This window comes from Herpailurus yagouaroundi, unplaced genomic scaffold (assembly GCF_014898765.1).
Source record: "Herpailurus yagouaroundi ecotype Mexico unplaced genomic scaffold, PumYag 141, whole genome shotgun sequence".
NCBI classification, from domain to species: domain Eukaryota; kingdom Metazoa; phylum Chordata; class Mammalia; order Carnivora; family Felidae; genus Herpailurus; species Herpailurus yagouaroundi.
The window spans coordinates 35,514,181-35,533,545 of record NW_024412396.1 but is presented as its reverse complement, the minus strand read 5'-3'; the positions used below and the strand labels follow the sequence as shown (position 1 = coordinate 35,533,545).

The window sequence follows — 19,365 nt, the reverse complement described above, 5'->3', positions numbered from 1 at the left end:
TTATTGTCTCTTTGTCTAAAACGTATAAGAACTCCCTGCCTTGGTCATTTCTTTAGGTTGCAATTTCATAATTGTTTCTCCATACACTTGTTATAAAACTCTGAGGTTTTTTTCCTGTTAATCTGTCTCATGTGAGTTTAATCATTAGCCCAGCTGGAAAACCCTAAGGGTAGAGAAGAATTTTTCCTTCCTTTCACTATTCTTGAATAACCATTTCCCAAATTCTTCATGAATTCACACTCTAGAGACTGCTTGGTCCACTATGTCCTTTCCCCTTTCAAATTCAAGTAGATTTGACTTTTTTCTCCTTGTGCTGAGAAACAATAGCAATAGCACAGACTAAAAGTCTGCCAACTTTAATGTTGTCACTTTTATCACACTTACTTTTTTTAATCCATGGTCTTCTTTACCTTATTTGGCACTTTTTAACCGATTGTAATCACTATGTCCTAAATTACTAACAGACAAAAAATGAATTGTTTCAGATTTTTTGAGAAGACAGAATTAAAGAATGGAGGCTTCTTCCACGTGGATTTTGCACCTAGATGTTTTATAAATACATATGTATGTATTTCAAATCCAAGGCCTGAAAACCACTATGATTGACTGAAACCAACAACAGCTCATCACCCATCAAACAAAACCGCGGCTCCCCGTGTCCGTTCAATTGCCCCTCCCATCTCCTTTCCTGGAGGACGGCTAAGATTTTAAGACTTTTTTTTTTTTTCTTTTGCAACGGTCTTGCCGCTTTGTGAAGGGCCCTGTAAACTTAACGTCTGACGCTGAAGCGGGCGACAACAGTTAGGCAGCAATTAGCTTCAGCTTCCTTTAATGTTTTCTGGGCACTAACGCCCGCGCTTTAAATTCTTAAGTCAGCCATGAACGCTACACAAAGGAACTAAAACAAGGGCAGCGAAGTGACCTCCCGAACAACAAAGACCTGGCCTTTGCCCTGGCACACGGCCGGCATCCCCCAAGCGGCACGTCTCCTCTGCAGCCCGAGAGGGGCCGAGACCGTCCCGACCCCTGGAGGAGTCCCGGGCCCGCTCGAGGGCGGTGCGAGCAAGGGGCAAGGATGCGCAGCTACCCGGAGGCCACCCGCAGGAGCAGAGCCCAGAGGCGCCAGCGAGGGGAAGAAGCAGGGACTAAGGCAAACGCTTTCCCGGACTTCGATGACCACTCACCCATTGGCCGCTTGCAGGTTTCCTTGAAGAAGCTCCGAAATCAGCCACCCGGCTCGCGGCGCCCGGACATCCGGGCCACAGCAGCCAGGGCGGCCCCACCTCCTGGTAACCCTGGCGACCAACCCGAAGCCCCGCCCCGCCCCACCACGCCGAAGCCCCGCCCCGCCCCGCCCCACCACGCCGAAGCCCCGCCCCCTCGCGCTTCCTCGTCTCCGCTCTGAGGCCCCGCCCCCGAGGCGGCCGCACGTCCACCCTATCTCGCGCGCGGAGTGCGCGGGCGGGCTCGCGGCTGGAAGCGCGTCCGGCGGATACGTGGTGGAGCTCCTGGACGCTAGCGATGGAGAGAGCGCTGGCGGTGCCGCGGCTGCCGCCGCACGACCCGGGGACACCGGCGCTGTCGGTGGTGGACATGCACACGGGCGGCGAGCCCTTGCGCATCGTGCTGGCGGGGTGTCCGGAAGTGGTCGGCCCCACACTACTGGCCAAGCGGCGCTACATGCGCCAGCACCTTGACCACCTGCGACGACGGCTCATGTTCGAGCCACGCGGGCACCGGGACATGTACGGGGCCGTGTTGGTGCCTAGCGAGTTGCCGGACGCGCACCTGGGCGTCCTGTTCCTGCATAACGAGGGCTACAGCTCCATGTGCGGCCACGCAGTGCTGGCGCTGGGCCGCTTCGCAGTCGACTTCGGGCTGGTCCCCGCGCCCCCTGCCGCTGCCCGCGAGGCCCGCGTCAACATCCACTGCCCGTGCGGGCTGGTGGCCGCCTTCGTGGAATGCGAGGGCGGCCGCAGTCGCGGCCCTGTGCGCTTCCACAGCGTCCCGGCCTTCGCGCTGGCCACAGGTAAACGGCGACACCCTCCCAGCTCCGGGACGCAACTAACACCACTAACCGCCTCTCTGGCCTGGAACCCACGCATAGCAATTAACACACTCTCATGCCTTTGCAGTTAATAAAAAGGTAATTCCAAATCAAATGCGTGTCAGCCTTGCGGATTTGTGCGGTGTGTGCAATTCGATTATCCCGCAGATTTATTCATCTTGGTCTTGGGAGAGCCTTGAGGAGTACAGAATTCCGTATCTCCCTTACTCGGGGCCTCACTCCTCACTGTCAGGCATTCCTAGAGACTTCACGGTTGGGTAAGTCTCATAAGGTTAGAAAGAGCAAAGAACAGCCAATGTACCAGGGTTCATTGGCTCGTTAAGAATACACATATGAGACACATTATTACTCCCTGACAAGTTACTAAACCCTGTCTCCTTTTCCTCACCTGTACATACAAGTGCCTTCTCCACTTCCTTGGAAAAGAATTAAATAACAACGAATGAATTAGGCAATTTACAAATCGGGAAGTTACAGATGTTGCTGCTCTTACTCTTGAAGAACAGGAACAGATGTTGCCTGGGGCCAAATCCTGACAACCCCTTAAAGCTATCTATGCAACCTTAATCAAATTACTAACCTCTCTGTGCCCCTATTTTTTCATTTGTTATCTCATTGAGTTTTGGGTGAAGATTAAATAAGAGTATGCAAGGTACTTAGCATTTAACAAGACATTTCTAGAGACAGAAGGCTGCAGAATATATAGGTTTGCTAGAGTTCTACAAGTGCTGAGCCTCTAAAAGGTTTTTGGTGGGTTCCTTAGCACAGAGCCTAGTCAGAGTGTGTGTAACTATAACCCTTACAAAGAGGGAGATCTCTCCAAAATAGTCATGACTGGAAGTGAGCTGAGAGCTAATTTAGTCCATTCAGGAATAGGGTTATCGCTTCCTTTCCTGTAAGTCTTCAGCGAATGCAAATCATTCTGTTAGATCTTAATCTTTCTTGAGGATTTGGATTCTAGATTAGCCTGATTATGGATGATACAGTAAGAGCCCAGGCATGAGCAGGCATTTGCCAGTCTGAGCAGCCGCAGGCAGTTGAAACACACAGGTTGATGAAGAATTCCCCTGGGGGAAATGTATGCCATTTTTGCCCTCTACAAGAGAATGGTATCACATCCTAATTGGGAGGGCACTTGAGACAGGTGGATGTTTAAGATTGTATCTCAAAAATCTCAGCAGTTTAAGTAGCTTGGCTATCCAGTTTCTCCCCAGGCAACCCCAGCACCAGATTAGAAGCACTCTAGAATTGTGGGAAATGACAGCTGGCAGCAAGTTCACCATCATTCGGGGCTGGTTGGGGCAGGACAGCCAATCTATAAGCACAATAGCTCCCAAGAGCATCACTGTGTGACTATACAATAATCAGTGGGCACTAATGGTCCCTTTGAGTCATTAAAAAAATATGCTAAATTCTCTACTTTGAAAAATACAAAAAGGGTGGACAGGGTTCAAGATCACTGCTCTGCCCCTCCCCATCTTGATGACCTTGTGAAAGGGATTCAATGCCTCCAAGTCATGATCTGCAAAATGAAGATGACCACAGTACCCACCTTAGAGGACCACTGAGTTCTTTTTCACTCCCTTCAGCTAAAATGAAAACTGGTTTTTTAAGTGCTAGAACAGTAGGTAGTCAATTAATATTTGTAGAAGAAGTAAATAAATGAAACTGAGAGAACATGGTGATTAGCAAATGTAAACATCCCCCTCATAGCCCTCTTCCCACTGGAAATGAACCTTTTGACCTTACTATCAACATTTATTATGTTCCTGATTTGTGCCAGGCACTCCCCACACATTATTGCATGGAATTCACAAAACAGTCCTTTCAGGGTGGAATAGCAGTTCTGTTTTACACACGAGGACACCAAAGCCACGCTTAGCTTTCCAGCCGTCCTTCATTTCCATCTACTTCCTCATTCTCTTTTCGTTAAGTTTGCCTTTTGTGTTGCACCAGCATCACGATAAAGACAAAAACTTTTTCATTCGTGTTTGCTTTTAAGTTCCGCAGGCATATTTGATTATCAACTTGCTCTGTTTTGACACATCACGTGTCAAAAGGGGCTCTGTGGGCTAGCCTGGAACTGAAGGCATACCAGTATCTTTGTATGACTCAGTGTGCAAACTAAGGAATATAATAAACATTGTATTTTTCACAATGTCTGATTTTGAGACCCTACTCTGCCTTGTTGGATTTGCCTAGCCTCATCCCTCCACGTGGTGTCCCCTTTCCTGCTATATGTGTAGCAAAGTTTTCTTAGAAGAGCCAAGGCCTTGGAGAGGAGGGCCTTTTGGCCATCAGCCTGCACAAGTAACCAGCGAAGCATAATCTACCCCTGTCCATGTGGCTCCTGCCCCTGCTTCCCCTCCTTTTTGCTATCTCTGTCACACCCTGTAGCCTCCCTGTATGCTGTGGGGAAGTCAACATAGGTCCTCTGCACTGAGGACCTGCTGCCTCTTTTCTCACTCCAGAGGAAACCAGGAGAAGTATTTCCCCTTCAGAATACTGCTTTGCCAACAAACCTCTCTCCCCTGAGATCTTAGGTTTCCATAAAACCTGCTTTCTCCCCTGACATACGCCTCCCCCAAAGGCAATGATCACCAAGCCAGAATGAACTGGGGAGGAGGGAGAGAGGAAAATGCAAGAAGGGGTAAAACAGTTTTAGTATCTCCAAATATCATCCAGCTCCATTCCTTGGGGAATACCAATTTAGGATTTCAAACAACTGACCTTCGGGTGAAACTGGGTATGCCAGGGGCTTAGAATACTCAAAAACTCTGACACAAAAGATACTGTAAGCATCAGCAGTGATTCTAAAATGGATTTATTCTGAGTATTTGCAGGATGCTTTCATGAGATGAAAATACGTAGATTTTCATCATGAGATGAAAATACATAGAATAAGCAGATATAACTTAAATAGAAAAATCTCTTTTTTTCATTTTGTTTTGACATTACAGTTGAAGAAAGCCAGTTTGTGAATAGGATCCAAAATCCTATTTTAAACAATTTCTCATAGTATGAAAAGGGACTTACATTTTCCTTCATAGTTTTCACATGTTGATGTCCCAGAATTTCTGCTCTCTCTGCCTCTTTAAGGTTTCCTAGCAAAGATCCTCAGAGCAGTTATAAAGTAAGTGTACATGATTTAAGAAAAACATGGCACTAGATGTTCTAAAACTTATGCAAGCATTGTCAAGTTAAAAATAGATGCACTTAATGATGCATAGGGGCACTTGTACCCCAATGTTTATAGCAGCACTTTCAACAACAGCCAAATTATGGAAAGAGCCTAAATGTCCATCAACTGACGAATGGATAAAGAAGATGTGATTTATATATATAATAAAATACTACTTGGCAATGAAAAATAATGAAATCTGGCCATTTGTAGCAACACGGATGGAACTGGAGAGTATTATGCTAAGTGAAATAAGTCAGGCAGAGAAAGATAGATACCATATGTTTTCACTCATATGTAGATCCTGAGAAACTTAAGACCAGGGGGAGAGGAAGGGGGGGGGAAATGTTACAGAGAGGGAAGGAGGCAAACCATAAGAAGACTCTTAAAAACTGATGGGGGGCAGTGGAGAGGGGAAAGTGCATGATGGGCATTGAAGAGGGCACCTGTTGGGATGAGCACTGGGTGTTGTTTGGAAACCAATTTAACAATAAATTCTATATAAAAATAATAAATTAATTAATTAATTAATAAAAGACATAGAACAAATAGATGCACTTAGCTAAAAGTCTTTTATCTGATGCTTATTTTGAAAATAAATTTTTGTTTCATTCCTTCTTATGATAGGAAAAAGCACCCCTCCACCAAAACACACATATTAAAAATGCTGTGAACTGTTCCTGCCAAAATACTAAAAAGCAAACTTCTTTTCAAACACATCTTTTTTAGATCTCTTAGTGGATGTTCCTGGTCGTGGAAAGATGGTGGTAGACATTGCATATGGTGGGGCGTTTTATGCATTTGTTAGTGCTGAAAAGGTAGGACTTGATGTTCGTTCTGCAAAGACAAGGGACCTTGTGGCTGCAGCAAGTGCAGTGACGGAAGCAGTCAAAGCTCAGGTCAGTACAAACACTGCTTGCATAACAAATGCCTTCCTCTGTGGCACGGAGGGAGTATAAATTACGTCCCTATACAGAAAGTTAAATATTTATATATTTAGGTTATTAGAAGTACTAAGAATAAGGTACTAGTTACAATCTTGGGCTCTCTAGCAAGACTATCTAGGAGTCCTAGTTTTGCCACTTGTGACTTTTGTAACCTTGAAAGAGTAACATAACCTTCCTCTCGTAAAAGGGGAATTATGAAATACCTGCTTCGTCGGGTGTTATAAGAATGAAGTAAGTTCGATACGTGTAAAGGACTTAGAATGGTACCTACCTAGAATATATGTTCAATAAATAACTTTATATGCATACTAGTATAATTTGTGATTATTTACACATATAGGAAATGTATCAAATAGTATTTCACTAACTTGAAATGCATATGCTTTGCTATACGTGGTCATTCTGCAAAACTTAAAAATAATGTCAGTTATAGCTTACAAAATAGATTTCATTAAATCTGATCATTCTTTCATTTCACAGAGAACAGTAATTCCTAATTAGTGAATTTCTCCCATATTGCTAAGAAGTTACCTAAATAACTACTCAAGTCAGTCTAGTTTTGGCTTGGGAAAACTATTCTGATAAAATCAGCTTGGATGATAAATAAGTCTAGAATATTCTTTCATTTCTAGCATAAGCCTGCCATTTTACATTTAAAATTGGGACCTGTAAAAAAATAAAATAAAATAAAATAAAATTGGGACCTGTAAAACTCATATACAGTATTTGAATGTTTTAGCATATGAGAATTACTATTCTAAGGAAAAAAATAATTTGTGAAAAAGTCTCTAATATTCTAATAATATTATGGGCCTATTTAACATACCTGAGACTTTAATAACATAATTTATAACTTAAACAAGATGAAAATATATACTGTATTCCTGTTCTAAATTGTCATTTTTCCAGGACTGTCAATACTAGTATCTAGAATTATTTTATCATAGCACCTTCTGAAGCTCTGAATTTATATCAATTTTCTTTTCACTAAGAATGAATGCGGAGCTGGATGCGGGGCTCGATCTCACAACCATGAGATCATGACCTGAGACAAAATCATGAGTCAGACACTTAACTGAGCTACCCAGGCACCACAAGACATAGTTTTCTTAATAAAAGGAGTAATTTTGAACTTCTCATTAAAGCTTTAACTTCTCTCCAAGGTGGCAAGGGGTGGCCTTTGAGGGAGGAGGGATTCTAAGAAAAATAGGAGAGAATCACATATGAGATGACCAACCATAGCATCATCTGTTAGTGTTAAATCAGGCATCGGAGCTACTTTCCGAATTGTTGACCATTCACGCTGCTGATACAGATTTAGGGAAAGGCCATTTTGGTGGGGGCTGAAGTTAATAAAAATTCATCTTCATTTATTTTTTTTAAGTTTTTACTTAAATTCCTGTTAGTTAAAGCACAGTGTAATATTCATTGTATTATAAAGGTGTATCCATTCTTTTAACAAACATTTGCCAAGAACTTACTGAGTCGGACTATGCTATGCTAGATGCTAGAGATTCGAAGGAAGAGCAAACCCACTTTTAAGGAGTGGGGGTCTAGTGGGGGGACCATACCTGTGAATAGTGTGATGTAATGGTGCTACAGGTTTGAAATCTAATAGGCATTAGAGAAACCAAGGAAAAGTTCAACTAGACCTCCTAAGAACAGAAAGCATTGCATGTTCGGGCCTGACCATCCTTTACCACTCAGGCGCCTCCTTCTCTGTGTATCTGCTGCTTCTTATAATACCAACTGACTTCATCCTTTACAGTAGATCTTTTTTCTCATCCAACCATTTCTCTTACCTAATAGCTTCTGCATTGTTACAACGTTTGCTTGCTCGTGGCCTCTCTTCCAGGTCCTTGTCTCTGCCCGTGGTAATAACTTCAGCTCTAGCTGTTTATTGTCTGATATTTCTACATTATCCCCTTCAAACTCCTGAGAGTGAGCATATGACTGACTGTCTTAGCTTCTCCTGTTTGAGCAAACATGGCCAGTCTGTGGATTAACCATCCTGGGGTCAGTATTTCAAAGAGTGTAGCATTTGGAGTGTGTGTGTATAAATAGAACTGTTCCTTTAGTAGAGGCTATCTGCAGGACAAATACCTTAGAAAGGACTCAAAGAATGATAAGAACCGTAACTTCCAATAAAACTATTTGCATTCATCTACACAAAGACATCATTTACTGCCCTGACCCAAGAGGTATTTTAAAAATGACAAAGATTGAAAAGTTATGCCTAAGAGTGCCCCCTCTACATTACTTATTAAGATAAATTTGAATCAAAATATTTATTTTACTTGACAATTTTACATGATAATTTTTTGTTGTTGTTATTTTCAGTTTAAAATTAATCATCCTGAGAGTGAAGACCTTTCCTTTCTGTATGGAACTATATTAACAGATGGAAAAGACACTTACAGTGAGGAACCAACCACCAACATCTGTGTGTTTGCAGATGAACAGGTATTAAAACTGTAACGTTTGCCACAAAAGCCAGATTGTGTGGAACTGGAACACTGTGAATGCTCTTATCTTCATTTACTATGAAACAGGTTGACAGAAGTCCTACTGGATCAGGAGTGACAGCTCGAATTGCCTTACAGTATCACAAAGGGCTTCTAGAACTGAACCAGACCAGAGCCTTTAAAAGTAGTGCAACCGGCTCAGTATTCACAGGGAAGGCTGTCAGGGTAAGTAACACCCTTAGCTTCTTATTTGTAAGTGTGTGACTTTTGAAACTGAAGAGGCCTGAGTTCCCTGTTAGGGAAGGTTCTTCACTCAGCTCTCAGAAAAAAATTTTAGGGGCACCTGGGTGGCTCAGTCGGTTAAGTGTCCACCTTTGGCTCAGGTCATGGTCTCGCAGTTCATGACTTCAAGCCCCATATTGGGGTCTCTGCTGTCAGCGTGGAGAATCTGTTTAGATCCTCTGTCTCCCTCTCTCTGCCCCTCCCCTGCTCGTGCTCTGTCTCAAAAATAAACACACATTTAAAAAAAATTTTTTTTTTTTTAAATCAGGCCTATAAAAACTTCTGTTCAGCTAGGATATTGGTTCTCAAAGTGTGGTTTGGAATCCCTAGGGGCCCCCAAGTTCCTTCCTAAGGGTCCACAAGGTCAAAACTTAGCATGCATTAATACAAAGACATTATTTGCTTTTCACTTTCACTGCCCCACGGGTGTATAGTGGAGCTCTCCAGAGGCCATATGATGGGTGACATCCCAGCTGACTGAATGCAAAAGCAGACATGCACATTGTCTTCAAGTCTATAGCTAATTTCACTATATGTTAATTTCCACGCTAAGCAGTTTATACGTACCATCTCATTTAATCCTCGTGAGAATCTTGGCAAGTCAGTACTGTTATTATCCTTTTTAAACAGATGATAAAATGGAGGATTCGAAAGGTTAGGTAATTTGCCAGAGGTCAAACAGTTAACGGATTATCAGAGCCAGACTCTGAATGTGGACCTCTCTGTGTAGACCGTGCCCTGTTAAGCACTACTGTATTGCTATTGGACAAAGCAAATTTTTAATGAGGCTTTTATTATAGCAGCTTTATAAAAAGATAATGAAACTACTGTGTCCTAATCTAATGATTGACATCTTATCATAAGAGTTAGTTATTCTCATGTTTAAAAATTAAGAAATAATAAAGATACTCGGTAGTTAACATTTGGAGTTCTTTCTTTCTAGTTAGTAATCATACTTGACAGGATATCTTCACTCACACCACATGCCTTCCCTCTCTGTCTGGGCTCTTCCAAGCTCTTGGATGGTGCCTTCTCAGTCTCTTTCCCTGCCTCAGCTTCCTCTGCTCCCCAGCATTTCATCCTTAGTTTCCTTTTCATCTCATCTGCATTTTGATGCCACTGGGTAATTTTACCCACTTTGGAGGCCTCAACTCCCAACCACCCCACTGATGATCATTCCTGAACCTTCATCCCTCCCATGCCCACCGTGTGCCGGCCTCTCTCCTGAGTCTAACACTCATATTCCCAACTGTCCACCAAACTCATATGGAAATGACAGTCCCAGAGATATGTCATCTTGTCAAAAAGTTCTTCCTTCCTTCCTAAATGTGCTCTTCCTGTCTCATTCCGTCTTGGTTAATGGGAGTATCTGCTTCACTTCCAAGTAGGAACTACACTCATGTTTAACTCATGTATACTCCTCACCTCCCATTTGTGAGTCCTCATGCCCGCCAGTTACACCTGCAAAGTATCTGTTACGTTCTTCTCCAGCCTCCCTAAAAACTACCCTAGTGACTCTAGAGTCCATCAATGAAAGAAGGTTACTCTGAAGAGGTTTCTAGGTTTCGAATTGCTTTCCTCTCTGATTTGTTTCCATTTTACAGGTTAACTTCTGTAAAACACAAATCTGATCATGTCTCTCTCCTTAAAAACCTTCTATGACCTACAAGATGAACCTTGGGTTTTCTTTAAAATGATAAAAGTCAAGAATGTGACTTTTAGGCCAGACACAACAGAAGTGCAGTATTTTGATATTATACTCCTTTCATCTTTTCTCAGGAAGCAACATGTGGGGATTTCAAAGCTGTTATAGTGGAAGTATCTGGGCAAGCCCATTATACAGGTACAGCAAGTTTTATAGTGGAAAATGATGATCCACTGAGGGATGGATTCCTTCTCCAGTGACTTCTGTGACTTTTCAGCACTCTTTCTGAATTCTATGGAAAACGATATCCACATTGTACATGTAAGCCAAGTCCCATTCATTCTAAAATAGTACTTCTGTGACTAAATGTAATCATTATACCTCATATTTGCACATGTCATTGGTATGAATGTCACCTTTGTCAGCTTACAAAATGCTGAAAATTCAGAATGTTTTTCTAGTCATTAACCTGTCAGGTAAAATTACTACCTTAGTCCTTATTAGTCTTAAAATGCTATTCTCTGCTAGTTACTACAGTATGTTGTTTTAGATGCTCGTTGGATAATAATAGCTTGAATTGTAGCCCTCACAACAATGCCTCTTACAAGTTCATTGTTTTAGTCTTCCAGTTTTTGAGTAAAATAATATCCTCTCTCCGAGCAGGATGTAAGGGAGGTGGATTATTATAAGGTACTCAGCACTTAGCATACATAGCCTGGGAAGGATTGGGATGGGTCAGCTTCTTCGGGCAGATGTTATAGCTGCTGCCAGGATGTTCTCTCTGCTGCAAAGGCCCGCTCCTCCAGCGAGGTGGCTGAAGTGCCATAAGCTGATGTGAGAATACCAATAATCAGACTTTGGCTGTATCGTTAAGGTTCTTACAAGAGGGCTTGTTTACTGCATTATAAACACAGTGGAAATCAATGAATCATTTCATACTCTACCAATTAAATGCCAGGTAGATTTAAAACCTGAAAGAAATGTTAACTATTAATTCTTGCTAGTTACTTGTCTGTGAGCCTGTTAAAAATAAAATTTGATCATTTTCAGTCACTATAAAATGAAGTATGTCGGGGCGCCTGGGTGGCTCAGTCGGTTAAGCGGCCGACCTCGGCTCAGGGCATGATCTCGCGGTCCGTGGGTTCGAGCCCCGCGTCGGGCTCTGTGCTGACAGCTCAGAGCCTGGAGCCTGTTTCGGATTCTGTGTCTCCCTCTCTCTCTGACCCTCCCCCGTTCATGCTCTGTCTCTCTCTGTCTCAAAAATAAATAAACGTTAAAAAAAATGAAAAAAAAAATAAAAAGAAGTATGAAAGACTTATTCAATATGTGATGCTCTCAACATTCAGTAGAGACCTGTGAGATAAGCAATAGTATATATATATTTTTTTTTCTGAGCATACAGAAACTGAAGTGATTACTTTTAAGTGGTTTGTCATCGGGTTAAGTCTGTGATTGAATTACTTGACCAAAATGAAGGCTTCATAGCTTTATAACTTTATAGTTAATTTTCTTAACTTCCCTATTATACAAAAACTAATGTTTTCTACTCATCTCCTATAAAATTCTGTGGTAAAAGAATCACTTACCTTCAAAACATGACACCATCACTAGCTTACTATGACCAAGAAATTTTCTACACATTAAAGAGATTAGCTGTACTTTCTTTTTTAAATGAAAATAGAACTACTATTCTCTCTCCAAATTTCACAAGTCACATTAACTTGAAAAAGATACATACATTGTTTAAAAGTTATACCTTACAGCATTTTGTAATGTGCCACACCCGTATCCTCTAATGAAGTCCAGCATGAAATGCATATTGTCCTATAGCTACCAAGAGTGGGGAGTATTTTATCACTGACATTGTTTAAATTGTCAGCACTTGGTGATGACAAAAAGCAGACTGACTTTAGTGGATTTTATTATTGGTTTAAAATTCTCAGGGCACCTGGATGGCTCAGTTAAGCATCTGACTCATGATTTTGACTCAGATCATGATCTCATGGTCATGAGACTGAGCCCTGCATCGGGCTCCATGCTGGATGTGAAGCCTAAGGTTCTCTCTCCCCCTCTCTCTCTACTCCTCATCCTCGCGCTCTCTCTCTTTTTCTTTCAAATTTTTTAATGTTTATTTTTGAGAAAGAGAGACAGAGTGCGAGTGGGGGAGGGGCAGAGGAGGGAGACACAGAATCCAAAGCAGGCTCCAGGCTCTGAGCTGTCAACACAGAGCCTGACGCACACAAACCGTGAGATCATGACCTGAGCTGAAGTCGGGCACGTAGCCGACTGAACCACCTAGGTGCCCCACTCCCTCTCTCTTTCTAAAAAAAAATAAAAAATAAAAAATAAAATTCTCTACAGACAAAGCACACTCCCTTATCAACTGCATCACGATGGACCACTCCCTCTGCCCCACCCATGGAATACCACTGTTTCTATCACATTAATATACCAATGGTCCTCAAGGATAGTTCAACTTGCGATTTTTCGTTTACGATGGTGGGAAAATGATACACATTCAGAAGAAACCGGACTTTGAATTTGCATCTTTTCCTGGGCTCCATATATGTGGCACCACACTCTCGTGTGACGCTGAGTGGCCGAAGTGAGCCACAGCCACAGTGAGTCAGCCGTGCGGTCATGAGGGTCAACAGTGGAACGCTGACAAACATTCTGTACCCATACTGCCATTCTGATTTTCCCTTTCAGTACATCATTCAATACACTACATGATCTATTCAACACTTGGTTATAGAATAGGTTTTGTGATTTGGCACACAGCAGGCTAGTGTAAGTGTTCTGGGCATGTGACAGTTAGGCTAGGCTAAGCTCTGATGTTCGGTGGGTTAGGTGTATTAAATGCATTTTGACTTACGGTATTGCCACTCGTGATGGGTTTATTGGGATGTAACCCTATTGTAAGTAGAAGATCTGTATATGAGGGGAATACAAGCCAGACATGTTAAATAACTCCCCTAAGGCCACATTAAAGGCTGGGAATCTAGGACTTCTGACTCCAAGTCGAGTATTTCCCTCCTATACTTCCTCCATTTCTAAGATAATACAGCCAGAATTTGCTCTGGAATAGAGGACGTTAATAAAATGTTCTATTTCTTGAACATTAAAAAATAGTGCCTATATCTTCCTAAATTCGATTCCAAGCCACAGCCTCACCCTTGAAGTAATATTTATCCCTTCTGCACTTCACTGTCTCTCTTGGAGTCGACACTAGGGAAATTAACTGCCCCCTCCCACACCTCCATGTATCTAACCAGTCACAAGCCCCACTGAGTCTAACTTCTATATATGCCTATAATTATCCTTTCCCACCGTTGGTAAGGGTCTTGGAACCTCCCTCAAGCAACCACCTTTCCCTCACTGATCTCATAGCTCTAAGTACTTAAATATGCTCCTCATAAACAAAATGAAACAAGCATCCTTGGTCTGCCTTACCTCTCTAGCTTGCCATGACCCCTGTTTCCTTATCTTTGTAGGCAAATTCCTAAATTCCTGATTCTGTGCACATTGGTTACATTTTCTCGTCATCCATTTGTAATTTGACTGTTGCCATCTGGTTTTTACTTCATAATTCACTGGAAATTATCCTTGATCTAACTGTTAAGTCTACCAGTCACCCGAGGGTTCATGCAACCCGAGGCGGATACCCATTCTTGCTCCTGGCAGGCAAGTGTGGTTCATTGTAGAGCAAGAACCTCCATTCCCCTGGTGCTAGGTCAGCCACAGAGCCACTCACTGAAGTTCTCAAGGTCACTAAGTTAGTACCCAGTCCTCATTAGTACCCACCCTAACCCTAACCCTAACCCCTAACCCTAACCATAGCCCCACCAGGTGTTGCAATTGCGTGGGCCCAGGTCCATCTTCTCTTCACCATGAAATTGCACTGAGTTTTGCTCCAAGTCCTCTAGACTCCATAAGAATAGGGACATCCTTCTCTTTAACTCTTAAAATCCACAAATTCCATAACATCCCTCCTTAGAACCATGTTTCTCATACTTCAAGGTGGGTATGAATTACCTGGGGATCTTAAGTTGCAGATTCTCATTTATTAGGCAGGCATGGGGCAGTTCTAGCAAGCTCCCAGGTGAGGCTGATGCTACGGTGGCTGAGTAACAAAACTGTTTCACCAACCTATTCAATTACCCATTTGGGTCCAGGCTTTACAAGTTTGAGCCTCCCCTACCTGCCAACTTCTCCTTTTAGCTCTAAAATACAAAAGAAGCCTGTTAGCTCCCCACCTAGCGGTAACCTCATGGTCACAGCAGCTTTCCTGAGAAGAAGCTGAGATTACCTTGTTTTGAAAAGCAAATCAAAACGAAAACCACAAGCTCAAGACTTCTGACTTCTCAACTGGCCAGTATGCCTCATTTAGATGTTTCACTCACCTGCCTGGCCTTTCACCCTTTCCCTGCTTCTTAATTTTTTCTACTCCCTAGCATTCCACCCATGGCTCTTTTCTCTCTTCACTCAACACCCTGTCCGTAGTCATCACATTCATGCCTGTGGTTTTCTCTCTTGTAGAGAGAGGCTGACAACTTCCAAATCTCTAAATCCTCAGGTCCAGAGCCATACCACTACCTGATGGACAAGTCAGATTCCTCTGCCCCCTATAATGTGCCCCTCCTCCTGTGTTCTCCACCTTAATTAATGGTACCACCATCCATCGAGCCAGGAACTTGCGATTTATCCTTGGCTCCTTGTTCACACCATTCTGTCCTGTCTGTTGATGCTCCGGAGGTGGATGTGAGTGGATTCGGCTGGCATCATTCCCTCCCCTTTGCTTTATCAGCAACGCTCACCTTTTCCTGTGGAAAACTATCCATCCCCTGCATTGTAGCCTTGCTTGGACTTCCAGGCAGAGGGTACTCCGTCAGACTCTCTCTCCCTGGACCTGAGATCTTGAGAGAAACGACATAAAGTCTGAAACACGGCTGAAGTGACTTATTCCAGTAGTGATCACCCTCAATTAGTTTCTGCACCTCTACCTGCTATCTCTGCCCTGACTTCCCTCAGATTATCCTTTTATAATTTGAACTCCCTCTATCCTTTCAATAAACCCCTTTTTTGCTTAGGTGAGACAATGCTCTGTTTGTATTGTTTACATCCAAAGACCCTACCTCCTTACAATCTCTTCGCCCTCTCCACTATGCCTTTATTCAGACGCTTTTCATTTCTCCCCTGGGAGAATGCCTTTTCTTACAATGCCTCTTCTTAACTGGTCTCCTGGTTGCCAAATTCTCCTACGGTCACTCAAAAATAGGTTTTGTGTATCTAACAATTTTCCAAAGTGCTAAGTGTTAGGGATCTAATAACACGCCAAACAAGGTTCGAGTCTTCACAAAGCCGACGGCCTATAGCGAGAGGCAGGTAGTGATTAATCACAACAATATAATTTTAGACAGTGCTGATATGCTTCAAGCCAAGGAAGGCTTCCCCCGAGAGATGAGGTTAACATGCGCGGGGAGTCGGGGATGCGAGGGCATTGGGGGAAGGCGAGGGAACGGGCTTTCTAGACAGAGGGGATAGCAAATGCAGATGACCTAAGAAGGGAGGTTTAAGAAGCTCGCAAAAGGCCAGTGTGACTAGACTGGAGCGACAAAAAGGAAAGTGGCCCCAAATGAGACCAGAAAGGGAGCAGATGTCAACTCATGCAGGGCCTCGTAGGAAACATTAAGGATTGGGGTCCTTATCCTAAATTAAAAGGAGAAAGCCGTAGAGGGGTTTACATAAGTGAATGGCATGATCAAATTTATTTTGTTTAAAAAGGCATCTGGTTTGCAGTGTAGCGTAGAGGCTGGACGTGCGGAGACCTGTCCGGTGGGTGGCCGTGGTAGCTCCAAGAAGAGAACGAAAGCTGAGATTCAGGTGGAGGAGGAAGTGATGGAGGAAGCGAAGGGAAACAAAGACACTTAACAAGTAAAATCCCTAGGTCTTGGGGGTCAATTGTACATGGGCTGGTGGTGAGGAAGAGGGATTAGCCTAGAATCCTAAATTTTCGGTTTATAAGCTACATGGGAGGTAGTGCCATTTTCTGAGACACAGAATGGAGAGGACCGAGGGATTTTAGGAAAAGTGGGAGGAAGACCATGAAGTCCACTTGGGTCACGCGGAGTTTGAGGTGATTTGGCACATCAAGGGGAGCTGCCAAATAACTGGATACAGGGCTGGAGGCTGGAGATTCAATGTGGATTACGAACATTGCGCTTTCAAAGCTCTGGGTGTGGGTGAGAGGAGGAAGTGCAGAGCTGCTGAGGACTGGGCCCCGATGGACTCTAGCATTTAGACCAGATGATGGGGGTGAACGGGAGAGGCCACTGAGGCAACCAAGGGAGGAGGAAAACCAGGAGCGTGTGAGGTCATTCTTGTCTTTCTGAACATACCTGACCCTGGCCTACCCTTCAATGGCGAGTGCCGTTACCCCATCTCCCCCTGATGAAGTTCAATCTCTGTAACATGGCATGCGAGGCCTTCATAAGAGGGTTCCAGTCAACTTTTATCATTTATCATTTTATCATTTCTCTCTCCAATCCCTACCCTCAGTCACCAGTACCCAAGAGTCAAGTAACTTACGCACTTATCTCCAGACTTTACACATGAATTTCAAAGGTCCTTCTCTGTCTTCTCATTTTGGAGAGTCCGATGTCACTGCTCGTGTGAAGTCTTCATCAGCTACCCTAGGAATAATCACCTCCATAGAATTTCATTATATTTTTTAACAACACGTACAATACTGTAACATATTTGGGTTTGCCTAAAACTGTAAGGTTCTTTGGGCTGAGATCCTTATTTGTTGTTTCTGAAAACCTAGCACAGAGAAGATCTGCTAAATAAACTACTATATAGCTTTGTTTTAATTCAGTGGTTCTCAGTTGTGGTCATCCCCCCCCCCAACCCCCCAAGGACATTTTTAATTGTCACTACTGGCATGTTGTGGGCAGAGGCTAGAGTTACTGTTAAACATCCTATAATGAATTCCTATGATGCATTTGTTTACCACCTTAAATAAACTTCTATTTATACTGTAAATTTCCAGTAAGATATTTTTCCTCATTGAAATAAGCATCCGAAGCACTAATATCATTGATTCCAAGATCTGCAAGTGCACTGGTCATTCTTTAGAGCAGTGTTTCTCAACTGTGGGTCAGAATCACTCGCGGGGCATATGGCCGGGCCCCACCTCCAGAGTTCAGATTCAGTATACTGGGGGCAGAGCCTGGGAATCTGCATTTCTGACAAGGTCCCAGGTGGGGCTAATGCAGTGGGTCTAGGGTCCACACTTTGCAAACCATGGTTTTAGAGAACCTAAGGGTTTATCACATTTCCCCCCATTAGAGGCCATGCCCAGAAACTTGAGATGCAGCTTCCCTGGGCAGGCAGGACCTTTCAGTTCTCCATCTCCCGGCCACAAACCTGGAGCTGCGACAGCGGTGACTCCCTGGCTGGTAGCACTTCCTACACACCACATTCCAGAGAACTGAGGAAGGCCGCCAAGAGGGCAAGGAACTCATTGCTCTCCACTCTCCACCCAACGCTGCCACACACGTGTGGCAGCTTATGTGTGAACCACACGTGTGAACCACTTATGGTCCTGAGGTCTGCACCCTTGAAAACAAGATGGCCTGCTGTCTCCGAGATCCATATTCTAGCTCCTCACAGCACCTATATCAGAACTACCTGTGGCGTGCAGATTCACAGGCCCATCCTCAATAATTCTGGGAGTCATCCATAAACATGCGTTTTAATAAGCTCACCACCTCAGTGGTTCTCAAAGTGTGCTCCTCAAACCAGCAACATCATCACTACCTATTAACTTGTTGGAAATGCAAATTCTGGGACCGGACCCCACACCTACTGAATCTGAAACCGGGGTTGGGTCCAGTCACTTGTGTTTTAATGAGCCCTCTAGGTGATTCTGTTGCATGTTCAAGTTTGAGAACACCCTGGTTCACATTATTCGGCCCCCGAGGCTTAAGATCTCCGGATCTGGACCGTTTTTCACCTTAGGTTCTAGGTCCCTTACTTGCATGTGCCAAAAACATCAACAGGAAGCAGTGTCCCCGGCAAAGGCCTTCCTGTAGGACACTTGTATCCGACAAGAGTTCAAGAGTGAACCCTTGTTGAATTTGGCCATTTATATGAGGGCCCGTCCCGCTTCACCTGGCCCTCGTATAAATGAAGTCCCTTGGGGGTGGGGGTCAACCTGGCCCCCGCTGAAGCCCAGACTCCCTGGCCGGGTAACCTCGTGGAGGAGTGATGTTGTGGGCCGGCTCTTCGGAGGGTGCTTGGTCGGCGTCCCGCCCCGCGCTCCTGCGTAAACACCGTTCCCTCGGCAACGCCTAGAACCCACGTCAAAGGATCGGCCGGGTACGGGGCGACGGGTACGGGGCGACCGCCGACCCGACTCCCGGCAGAGGCCTCTGGCCCCAGCCCGAGCCACCCTCCCCCCGCCCCCCGGCTTGCTGCCGCCTCCCCCCGTGCGGGATGAACACAGCCGCGGCCGCCTCGGGGCCCCATGGAGCAGCCGCCGCCGCCGCCGCCGGTCCGCCCGCCAGCGAGAATGACCTTGTTGGGCAGCCCACACCCCGGAGCCCCCTCCGCGGCCGGCGCACCTGGAGGGACTTCCTCCGCGGCCACCGCGGCGGCCGTGCTCTCCTTCAGCACCGTGGCGACCGCGGCGGCCGCGGCGCTGGGGAACCAGAGCGACGGGAACGGGGGCGACAGCACTGGCGCCTCGGCTGGCGGCGGCCTCGGCGGGCCCC

General features: G+C 44.5%; 3 protein-coding genes and 1 long non-coding RNA gene across 7 annotated transcripts in view; 2 read left to right on the top strand and 2 right to left on the bottom strand.

The window, feature by feature from the left end:
- The window catches only part of JKAMP (JNK1/MAPK8 associated membrane protein), a 29,910-nt gene extending 28,599 nt beyond the window's left edge, over positions 1-1,311 (bottom strand). For 2 of the 3 annotated variants that reach the window (XM_040477287.1, XM_040477289.1), the window contains exon 1: positions 1,185-1,311. In XM_040477287.1, the coding sequence (XP_040333221.1) occupies positions 1,185-1,188 (4 nt within the window). In that variant the 5' untranslated portion in view covers positions 1,189-1,311. The remainder of the gene's footprint in view (positions 1-1,184) is intronic. The other variant, XM_040477288.1, reaches the window with a different exon arrangement.
- An 88-nt stretch (positions 1,312-1,399) lies between these two features.
- L3HYPDH (trans-L-3-hydroxyproline dehydratase) lies at positions 1,400-11,644 on the top strand. Its single transcript, XM_040477286.1, has 5 exons — positions 1,400-2,029; positions 5,979-6,148; positions 8,537-8,659; positions 8,749-8,886; positions 10,723-11,644. The coding sequence occupies exons 1-5, from the start codon at positions 1,522-1,524 to the stop codon at positions 10,846-10,848; spliced, it is 1,065 nt and encodes a 354-aa protein (XP_040333220.1). The 5' UTR covers positions 1,400-1,521; the 3' UTR covers positions 10,849-11,644.
- LOC121031843 (uncharacterized) lies at positions 11,306-18,752 on the bottom strand. 2 transcript variants are annotated; one of them, XR_005790931.1, is made up of 4 exons: positions 18,627-18,752; positions 17,177-17,280; positions 15,406-15,504; positions 11,306-11,417 (listed from the first exon to the last, which is right to left on the bottom strand). It is a non-coding gene; the product is annotated as an uncharacterized LOC121031843 (long non-coding RNA). The 2 variants fall into 2 exon arrangements; XR_005790930.1 differs by lacking the exon at positions 18,627-18,752 and having other exon boundaries at positions 17,177-18,147.
- A 182-nt stretch (positions 18,753-18,934) lies between these two features.
- The window catches only part of GPR135 (G protein-coupled receptor 135), a 2,165-nt gene continuing 1,734 nt past the window's right edge, over positions 18,935-19,365 (top strand). The window contains exon 1 of the mRNA XM_040478426.1: positions 18,935-19,364. Coding sequence (XP_040334360.1) covers positions 19,119-19,364 — 246 coding nt within the window. The 5' untranslated portion in view covers positions 18,935-19,118. The remainder of the gene's footprint in view (position 19,365) is intronic.

What these genes read in the sequence shown, in the direction of transcription:
- L3HYPDH (XM_040477286.1), top strand. Translation starts at nt 1,522, where the DNA reads ATGGAGAGAGCGCTGGCGGTGCCGCGGCTGCCGCCGCACGACCCGGGG. An exon ending in GGCCTTCGCGCTGGCCACAG is followed by an intron (nt 2,030 to 5,978) that starts GTAAACGGCGAC and finishes CATCTTTTTTAG; the next exon opens with ATCTCTTAGTGGATGTTCCT. An exon ending in TCACAGGGAAGGCTGTCAGG is followed by an intron (nt 8,887 to 10,722) that starts GTAAGTAACACC and finishes ATCTTTTCTCAG; the next exon opens with GAAGCAACATGTGGGGATTT.